The sequence below is a fragment of the Brachyhypopomus gauderio genome, chromosome 6 (genome assembly GCF_052324685.1).
Source record: "Brachyhypopomus gauderio isolate BG-103 chromosome 6, BGAUD_0.2, whole genome shotgun sequence".
In the NCBI taxonomy this organism is placed as follows: Eukaryota; Metazoa; Chordata; class Actinopteri; order Gymnotiformes; family Hypopomidae; genus Brachyhypopomus; species Brachyhypopomus gauderio.
In genome coordinates this window covers 23,908,992-23,919,413 of record NC_135216.1, presented here as the reverse complement: position 1 = coordinate 23,919,413, position 10,422 = coordinate 23,908,992, and the positions used below count along the sequence as shown (strand labels likewise).

The 10,422-nt window shown below is 42.4% G+C and overlaps 2 protein-coding genes across 4 annotated transcripts in view; both read right to left on the bottom strand.

Moving 5' to 3' along the window:
• Positions 1-425: 425 nt before the first annotated feature.
• LOC143517376 (solute carrier family 52, riboflavin transporter, member 2-like) overlaps positions 426-10,422 on the bottom strand; it is a 32,234-nt gene continuing 22,237 nt past the window's right edge. The window contains exons 1-5 of one of the 2 annotated variants that reach the window (XM_077009822.1): positions 8,978-9,448; positions 4,131-4,271; positions 3,076-3,925; positions 2,718-2,841; positions 426-2,577 (exon numbers count right to left, since the gene is read on the bottom strand). In XM_077009822.1, coding sequence (XP_076865937.1) covers positions 2,368-2,577; positions 2,718-2,841; positions 3,076-3,925; positions 4,131-4,257 — 1,311 coding nt within the window. In that variant the 5' untranslated portion in view covers positions 4,258-4,271; positions 8,978-9,448 and the 3' untranslated portion in view covers positions 426-2,367. Of the gene's footprint in view, positions 2,578-2,717; positions 2,842-3,075; positions 3,926-4,130; positions 4,272-8,977; positions 9,449-10,422 lie in introns of those variants that run through there. The other variant, XM_077009823.1, reaches the window with a different exon arrangement.
• On the bottom strand, positions 4,256-10,049 carry LOC143517377 (uncharacterized). Of its 2 annotated transcripts, none has more exons than XM_077009825.1 (3): positions 8,777-8,971; positions 7,978-8,100; positions 4,256-7,756 (listed from the first exon to the last, which is right to left on the bottom strand). In XM_077009825.1, exons 2-3 carry the CDS (start codon positions 8,039-8,041, stop codon positions 5,193-5,195), a joined length of 2,628 nt encoding a protein of 875 aa, XP_076865940.1. In that variant the 5' UTR covers positions 8,042-8,100; positions 8,777-8,971; the 3' UTR covers positions 4,256-5,192. The 2 variants fall into 2 exon arrangements, with proteins under 2 accessions (XP_076865940.1, XP_076865939.1); XM_077009824.1 differs by lacking the exon at positions 8,777-8,971 and adding an exon at positions 9,937-10,049 and having other exon boundaries at positions 4,326-7,756.

Sequence of the window (10,422 nt, the reverse complement as noted above, 5' to 3'; positions counted from 1 at the left end):
CGTAGGCCTATAGGACAAAAATGCTACAACTGAAACCCATTATGATATAAGCTTTGGTAACTTGGTAAATCTTTGACATGGTAAAAAACTTTGTAAAACTTTAAACTTGAGTAAATCTTTGACTTATAGAACATAAATCCTGGCACTATTGCATAACTGTGCAAGGCTGCAACTTCATGAAATGAGCACTTAATTCAGTTGTTCAAAGGTCACAATTGCAGACCCGAGCACCTCAGACTTGCATTACATCCCCTCACACATGGTGAAAATATTATCTCCATATTAAAATATTACCTCAATATTAAACTTTTAAAAATGCAGAAAGAAAAATAAAACGAGTCAAAGTAAAACACTTAAAACATAGCAGAAGAGGGACTGCAAAAACCAATGTATTTAATATTTTACAAAGTCTACTAAACACAATCTTATGGAAACTTTTTTTATTCAACGGTTAGTCAATCATTACATAGGAATTCATTTAAACACAGTATAGACAATCTCCAGATTTGAATCTATTTCAGTGCAAAATGCTTAATATTAGTTTAAGATATGACGCTCAATATGACACATATTTAAGTGTATCTGCCTGTGTAAATCCCATGTTCTTCATCACATATGGCAGCCACCGTTATCTTTTTTGCATTATTTATGTCGCATAATTTGACCACAAGAGGAGGCAGCAATTCATTTTAATAAAACCTGAAAACATTAATCTGACCCAAGTCACTGTGCTCAAAATTAAAAATAATAATATTCAAGGCAATTTATGGTACAGTAAAAGTATCAAACCTGAAAAGATTGTTCTCTTAGAAAGAATCAAAACAAGTCTGAGACTCAATAAAACCAAATATTACCAATAATCCAAGAAATCTTATTTCAACATTGTACAATATTTCAACATTAAACTATGAAAAAAATGATAAAAGGTAGAGTGCTTGTAATTGTCCCCAAAATACATGCTACATTATGTCACATCCTGCTCAAACCTTACCCAAAAGAAACATCATAATATTTATGACCATAATTAAAATAATAGAAAATAAAGTAATTTAGGATAATTTAGGAGTTTTTCAAAATACAGTTGCATAGAGCAAGATGTTGAAACTTAAAAAATGGCAAAAGTGCAAATTCGAAACCTTTCACCAATAAATATAACACAGTGAGGTGGAATGAGAAACAATAAACCCAAAAAGATTACAGCGACAAAAATAACAACACTAATGATGCCAAGGACAGTCAGATACACAACACTGGTAGAATCAGCCAATTACAGTAGAGATTTTGAAATGCATGTTTGATTGGATTTCACAGTAGAACTGCTTACCAAAATTAAAACAAAGTACAAAATGTCAACCATATACCTAACCTAAATACTCCAATGGAAGGAGAAAAAGCTCACCTACCCTAGACCTACTAGAGTAGCCAAGACTCCCACATCTACACTGAAGTGACTAATTGGGACTACACATAATGTATTAAAGCAAAAACCACCCAAGGAGGATTGGGAGGGCTGAGACTCTTGCCTCCTGGTCCTCCCAAGGTCTCTTCCTTAATTCCATCCTGGGAGTTTTTCCTTGCCACTCTGGCTTGGTCATTAGGGATCTGGACCCATACATTTGTAATTCTGCTTTGTGACAATACATGTAGTAATAAGCACTATATAAATACATTTAACTTCATATTTGGATATTGGATATTGCCACTGTGCCTGTAAGGAAAACAAGGGGCAGTCATGGTCTGGTGGTAGGGAACTGGTCTTGTGACCAGAAGGTCGTGGGTTCGATTCCCAGGCCTGAGGCCATGACTGAGGTGCCCTTGAGCAAGGCACCTAACCCCAACTGCTCCCCGGGCACCGGGCTAGGGCTGCCCACCGCTCTGGGCACGTGTGCACCACAGCCCCCTAGTAATCACTAGAGTGTGTGTGTGTATGTTCTAACTGCACAGATGGGTAAAAGCGGAGGACAAATTTCGATTGCGGTGAAAAAAAAATCACAATTGACAAATATGGTACATTTACATTAATTCAAGTGCATGTGAGGAATTTTATTCCTGAATAAAAATGAGCATCACAAAATGTGCACTCAAGATTTTCCCAGTTTCTAGTGTTATAAATCCTGCTTTGACTTACCAGAGACCGCATACAATGAAATGGCAAATATTAACCCAAATGTTACAATCATAACCCAAGTAAAAGCATATTAAAAAAATATGTTAGTGTGGCCAAAATGAACCAAAATAGAAATAAAAATTGTGCATGAAAAGTCCAGCAATTCCCCTCCTACTAACCCTCTTAGCCATCCGTTCATTAGATTACATATGCTCACCACATTTGAAGGCACGAATGTGGATTAAGTGCTCAGGCTGGTCTTAACTGCAGCTGTCGACGCATTCCTTGGCCTGTTGAAAGACCTGGTAAACGATGACCAGTGGGAACATGGTGAGCGCTCCGATAAGCGAGCCAGCCTGGATGAAGACCCCGCACCAGAGCAACGCTGCATGGCCTGCCTCGTGAAGCAGAGTGCTCACCACCACCTTCAGGTAGGAGAGCAGGCCCGTGAAGATGATCCATGAGATCACCTGAGGAGAGACGTCCAGCATGATTACAGTACAATGCGCATTGTGAACATATTTCAGAATGGTTGGTGTTCATTTTATAGGCGATTGTCAATTTTTTTCCTTGTCTTGCTCATTTTACTATGCTATTAACTTTTACTTACCACCAGGACCACTCCAGCATGGTTCCTCAACAGGGGTGGGCAGGGACTGAGGGCAGCTACAGCCAGGAGGTAGGCAGCGAAGACCCCTCCACCGAGAGTTAGAACTCCAATGCCAGTGCTCGACCTATAACAAGACAAGCACGTTATTTGAAGCACATTTCAATTCCTAAAATGACGAAAATATTATAAAACAAATTTTAGCTGATCAGTATGCATAGTACATTGTTTCAACTGTATATCAGATATATATGCACATAAAATTTATTTAGAAATAACAGAAATTATGCATAATATAATAATTGTACAGCTCACCCCATGTGGACATTTTGAGGCCTTATATTAAAAACTGTGAACTCACCTAAGCAGAACGAACATTGCCACAAAGCACGCTAGAGGGTTTGCGATGTTCCCCAGGACGACGGAAAGGTGAAAGGTCATGGAGCCGTAGGGCAGGCTGGTGAAACTCTGCACCGACGGCAGCACGCCGTTAGTCAAGGCGTTGGACACGCCGAGCAGCAGGAGCAGGTAGATGTTGCGCCGAGTCCAGAACGTTCCGGCAGGGGCCGGTTTCTCCACCTGGGCCTCTACCTCTCCCACGGGTGGCCCTCCGTTCCCTAGCGGGACCTCCTCTTCTGTCCCGCCCTGCCCTACCGGTTGTGCCCCAGCACCCTCTGTCCCTACAGGTGCGATAGCTCCGCTTGCCAGAGCCAGGAAGCAGAGAGCCGAGACGGACAGCATCACAAACAGGAACCAGAAGAAGTCCTGTGCGGGGAAGTGCTCTTTGAGGTGAACGGCCTCTGTGCCGTTCTCCGTCTCAAGACACTCCACTTTCCCTACGCCCTGCCCTAGTGCCACCATGCAGGGAAAGAGGGCCCCAAGGCCCTGGCCCACGAAAAACGTCCGAATGTACTGCGGGGGGTAGCGGAACATGAAGGGCAGAAAGGTGACGTTGGAGGTGCAGCAGACCAGCGACAGGATGAACGTCAGCAGCAGGAAGGCCACCGATCTTCGCTCCCCGGCAATGGTGGCCTCCTGGTTCCAGAAGAGGGCAAGGAAGGCCGACGCGACCACAGCAAGCACCTGGATGGCGTGAATGACCGTACGCTCGTTCAGCCGTCCAGGAGCAAAGTGGTGGGTGAGTGTGACAGCCACTGGTCCCAGATTCCCAAAGGCAATGAGAACAGAGATATAGGCTGGCAGATTCCATCCTACAGTGAAAAATATGAAATTTAGATTGTATACGCTGTCCCAAAAGACGTTTTTGTTGTACATCTAGGATGTTTTTAAAAATTAGGTGAAAAATATATATACTAAACAAGCAAAAGTGTGAACAGTATATTGCAAGAGTGAAAGAACTACTTCTCACTCAAACGAAGAACATTTTGACAATAAAGGAATGAATTGCTTATTTACCTTCTGGCAAGACACTTACGACAGGCAATTCAACCCAGAGTGAGTTCACAGATATCCACGATCCCATTCCAAACAAGGCCACCAATATGTGCGCAACAACGGCATGATTCCACCACGCATCTGCCATTTAGCTGTGGGCCTCTGACAAAAAAGGGGACCAGGGGCAACCACAAGTTAACGTTTATACCGTATCACTTCTTGAGACTTGGTGGGAAATTGTTTGGTTTAAACACCACCAGCGTTACTGTGATTAAGAGCAGACACATGATACGATAGAAGCCACATGACTTTTTGCTGGAATCAGCATGTTTTTTCTAGCATGTTTTGAATAGTCAATGTATTACCATGATAACGGATTAATAAATGAAGCTACACTTTATATACAAATAATTATGTAGTATTCCATAGTTTAATTTACATATTAGACCTCTCAAATGAAGGAAATATAAAAGGCAAAGCAGTACACAGACACCCATCACTTGACATATCATTGTTATAAATTCTTAAAACACCATTTTTGTTTGTCGTTTTTTTTTATTTAGTACTTGAAAATGTTGATGAAACACTGCTAGTGTAGTGGAGCATAATTACACAATACAAGTCCATTGGAAGATGTCAAGTATAACAAATTATATAATACTACATGCATTATGCACCATCAGGTACTTATTTATACATGGTTTTACTGGCAATGTGCACATACTCAATGTACAAAAGTAACTATGAAAAGAAAAACCAACATGGTACTTATTAAGAATATATGAAATAAGTAATGCACTACAGCAAGACCAGCAGTGACCTACTCCTGAAGCAAGCTGTCCACATAGTGGCATTTCGCAAATAAACAAAGACTTTGGGTATAACAATTAAAACCCATTAACTTTCATGTTAATATGAAGCTACGAAATGGGTGAAAGCTCATGTAAAAATGTTCTCCAGATAGCTCTGAAAGACCACTGCTCTGCCCCTGTTTCCCGTGTTAATTCCTGTGTTGAAAGACCGAGTTGGCCGACTCGAGGAGTTGTCCCATGGGATTGTAGCAGCAGGTGACGTGTTGCAACATTAATCTACATTGCTCGCAACATGAATAATGACATTTTCAGTTGGTTTAGTGATTAAGCTTGTCGTTTTCTCACATGACAAAACATTTTTCAGTTTGGTTATCATGCGTTTCAAGGAGAAACCTATGTGATTGAGCTGTGGATCTCTGGAGCCAACAATAAACTTCTGGTAGTTTAACTCACAGCGGATGGCCTCTCGCTTTTGAGACTGCCTTGCTCCGTCCATTCTCATAAGCAATCGGTCGACATCCTGAACACATTTGCACGGGCCACCATTTTTAGCCACTGCAGCATAAACCATTCTCTTGTAAACTTGCTCTTGCCGTTGCCTTTGCTCAATCAACCTCTGCTTCTTCTTCTTCGTCCTGTCTAAGGGTCGCAGGTTCGCCCTTTCAAACATTGCATATGGCTTTAGTGCCTTACGCTTTAGGGTGGGACCGGCAGGAGCCTCAAGCGATTTTGCCTTCTTCGGTGGAGGAGTGGGCACCGTATCGGGTTCCTCTGATACACGGTCATCACCTTGGACATGAGCTTTATCTGGTCTGTTTTTGCTGTAGGGGTACGCATGACCAAATGGATACTCGCCCATTAGCTGAGAAAACGTGCAGCTTGCCAACTGTTCTGCAAGTTCCACTGAAGGTTCTTTGCAGTATCTGCCACCAGGCAAGAAATCTTTAAGGTTTTCCTCCATCACTGCTGCAAGCACCTTCATCATCCTCTGCAAACACGCCTTCATCAGCGTTCCATACTGATTATCTGAGTTTGCATGACAGAATGCAAATACCCCTGGGAAATGTTTCTCCTGCATTGGAACCTGGAGAAACACATTTGCCACGTCCTCAGGTTCCAAGAGGACAGATGTATCTTCAGACCACTGTAGGAGTTTGTCGTAAAGGCAGAAAACGTACTTACTGAAGAGCACATACTGTGCATCACTCTTCAGGAGCTGCCAAAAGGGACCCAAGATTTTACAGTACACAATAGCAACAACACAGACGAGGGTCTGTATAGCTTCATCACTAGCGTCATCACTGACACTATCCAGGACGATATTCGACTCGTCGTTTAACAGTTGCAGGTCCGACACAAACAACGCAACTTCTCTATAATGGTGCACAAGAGCGGCCGCAGCCTCAAAGTAGTTAATGAATCTATTTGACAGATTGACAGGTAGTTTTGAAGGATTCTTCCTCTCAATGCAAAAGGCAAGCCAGTGCCTTCGATAATTGTTGTTCGTTTCCCCTCTCGGGCATAAGATTTCACACACCATACGGATGTAACGTGTGACGGCGCTCTCGTCGAAGTTCAGAAAATTTTGGAACTTTGGGCTGTTGTCACGTCCAAGTTTATCCCCCGTCGTGGTCACAATTTCCTTTTCAAACGACATCACCTGCTTCTCAACAGCGTTGATTAAGTCAAGAAGGAAATACGTGTTGCAGTGAAGAAAATGCAATGGAGGCACAGCGGTCTGGGGGTTGTCTTCGGTGGAGACATGAGACATGACCATGTCACTCAGGGATTTCATTTTTGGATCCTCTCTCAACATTATAGAAAACTGGTTTTTGAGAAGATCCATAGTGACCAGCTTAGCACATTCATTCTTCTCTCCATACAAATCCATAAGCTTTTGCAAAGATAGAACAGAAATATCAAGTAGGGTTAAACAGTCACCCGTGTCAGTGCGGTGGCTTTCCTCAGAGTCCAGTGCTTCTGCATGCAGAGACCCACTCCTTATACTTTGAATATCCTGTTCCTCTTTCACAGTAACCACGTTAGCTGTTTGCTCATCTTGAGTGTCTGAGATATCAAAAGGGTGGTTTTCATGTTTGATCACAATGGTTTGGAAATTATCCTTTTTTTGGACCAACTTCAGACGCTTCTTTTTCAAATGTTTTTTTATCACTGCAACCCTCCTGAATTCGGCGTCTTCCAGATCAGGCGTGAGGTCAAACGGACTTTGAAGGAATTCATCAAACATACCACTCTTCCTGTTTCTGCTTCTCTGGTTGTTTCGGTATTGTATCCTGAACCTTTTCAGACTGGTCTGAAGAAGCTTGTTGGCTCTTTGGATTTTACCATCACTGCAGAACATTGGGTCAAAATTACGAAGCCATGACACTAAGACAATTGGGTCAATTTTTTCTCTTGCAATAAAGTTGGTCAACTCCAGCATCAGACCATTAGTAACATCTGTTAATTTTGCTCGATCAGAAAAATCTGACATTTCTAGCAAATCTGTTCTTCCAATGCCAATGCTATCACATATAGGGCCAACAAATTCAAAGTTAACATCTGAATCCAGAAAGCTTTGCCTGGCATCTCCTGTTAAACTCATAGCCGTTTCAGTATTCCTTTCAATCAAGCAATGGAAATCTGCAGACTGAAACATTGGAAAAATCTTCTGAAGCCATTTTACTACATTAACCCATGAAATATCATTCTCTTCTCTCATCAGTCCAACTTGAACCAGGAGACGGTTTGTGCAGGGCTTTTCATATAGATCCAATAAGTCACCAGTCTGAGGTCCAAGGAAGTCATCGACAAGCTTGAAGTAGAGGTCATCTTCTGCAAAGATGGAAATATACAAACACGAGACAAGCACTTAAAATTGGCACTTTTGTAGCGAGGTTGGCACTTTGAGAAAATGCAATGGTTTCATCACAAAGAAAACAAATGCATTTCATTAAAATGCCTGCTTTCAAACACTGTCCATACAGTACAAGCATGCTATTTCAATTAAAGCCTTAACTGAAGTTTGGCATGAAAATGACTTAAAATGCACTTACTCAATTCAGCAGCAACACTCATGGCACTGGGACCACTGAAACTGGAGTCTTGCTGGTCCTCCATAATTGCGCAAAGAGGCACGGTGCGTTTCGTAGATTTTTAAACATCCAGAGAAGCGCAATCTTCCAAATAAAAGGTCAGATAAATGTTTTAGTACTTGCAGCCACAAAATCGTGCTCCAGTTTCACCTGTGCAAGGGCCGATTCTAAGGCTGGAGTGCGGTGTGCAGTCTCACGAGGGTGCAGAGAGAGAGGGGTCACGTCGGAATTTAAGGGGTCGTAATGAACTTTACCAAACGATCAACATTTATTTCTAACTGCAACCCAGGTCTAGAACCGGCCCTAATAACCCACGCCATTTACATTACATTATATTAGACTACACACACATGCACTATCACTACTATGTTAAACACAGTGCATGCAGCACTATTGTGCCAACAGCAACGTGGGACGGAATTAGGCGACATTTTCCCCCATAGACTCGAGTGTTGGTGTGGTGCTCCATGCTACTATATTACACAAGCAATCGATTACCAGGTAAGAAAATCAATCCCGCTGGTAAATCAGCCGGATGACTGTGCAGGAGAAACGTAGTCTGTCTCACCACACGAACATTAACAAGTCCATTGGCGGTAAAAGTGGCATTGCACTAACTGCAGTTACTTTGTTAGCTTAACTAGTAACACAGCTAACACGCGTGTGCAAACTCATAATGCCGCCAGAGAATCCAGCAAGTTAACGCCGACCAAATATGATGCATGCACGATTCTCACCGACCCGTGAACACACTACTGACCCGTGAACACACTACTGTAAGTCTCGTGTGTACGGACCACTAAAGCCGCCTCACACAGCTGCGCCGAACTAACCAACACCAACCCTTCATTTCAGAGTTTCCACCCGGCTAAGTGCGCGTTATTGTTCGCTGAAGTTACAGTCTCGTCGGTTTAAGAAACGTGACCGTTACGCCGGTGATAAATGTTTAAACGGTGCTCACCGCTGCAGTTGCTGGGTTGTGTGTACTTAGCTGTATATTTGGCGCACGAGGGAAAAACTCCGCGTCGACTTGTTTGCACGCGAGAAACGGGGACAGGACGGGGATGGGCAGGGTTGCCAGATTGTCTCGGATAACTCCTGTGATATGGGCTTGAAATCTCATGTTCATTTTCCCGATTCCCAGACTAATTACTTTCCCATTACCTTACCTTCCCATCGGTGTATTTGTATTTTTTTTACCAACTTTGTGAGAGCCAAACCAATTAGTCTGATGGGTTACTTTGGCATAGCAAGTCTTCATGCATTACAGAATAAATAAAGTGACAACGTTCTCTCGACAGAAGTGAAAGTAGAATTATTACATTTACATGTGCTTTATTAAGAGATACATATTTAAATGTAAAACCCCCTGCCAAAATCACGACCAACAAGCTCGATTTTGTCCAAAAAAAACAGCCCAGTGTGCTTGAATCCGACCAACCTGGCAACAATGCTCATGGGAGTCGAGGCCAAGTGATTTGATTGGCTATCCACGCTCTGACGCGGCGTGCAAAGAATCATGGTGTAGCGGCTGTAGCGACAAAGGAACGATGTGTTGTTGCTAGGTAGCTAAACATGCTAGCTGGCTAAACTAGTTGTGTAGGTTAGATAACTACCATTATTTTATATTTGAAAGAGTAATAATAATACAACAACAACTCATGTGGTTGGGTGAATGTGAAACGGGGAGTACTCAATAAAACACTATATGATTAGAACATGTATTGCTGGGTAGCTAGGTGTAGCTATGCTAAGCTAGCCTGCTAGATGCTAACTGGGACCCAGAGTCTTGGACGCTCTCAGGTACTGGAGGAAGATAACACGGTTACAGTCACGGTGATCGCGGTGCTGCCAGAACAACAACACGACGAAATTAGCTTTTTATAAGGCACCAAATCTTTCTTTCCGTAACTTTATTACCTCGTATGTTTTCTTGGTGTCCGAGCAGCTGTAGTTTTAATCAGACATGGACGTTAATAGTCCAGAGGTGCCGAGTCTTCACACACAGATGCCGGTGTTCTGTCGGATTTTCCTACTTTGTCGAATTTTCCTACCGTATCAGCTGGCAGCGAGTATTTATAGACTAGTCTGTCGAATTTTCCTACCTTGTCGAATTTTCCTACCGTGTCCGTTGGCATCGCGTATTTGTAGACGTATCTCTTAGTTTGTTTACCTTATGGAAACGTCGTAATGTAGCGCAAATCAGCGTTTAAAAAGTAGTATTTGTAGACGTATCTCTTAGTTTGTTTACCTTATGGAAACGTCGTAATGTAGCGCAAATCAGCGTTTAAAAAGTAGTATTTGTAGACGTATCTCTTAATTTGTTTACCTTATGGAAACGTTGTAATGTAGCGCAAATCAGCGTTTAAAAAGTAGTATTGTAGACATATCTCTTAGTTTGTTTAC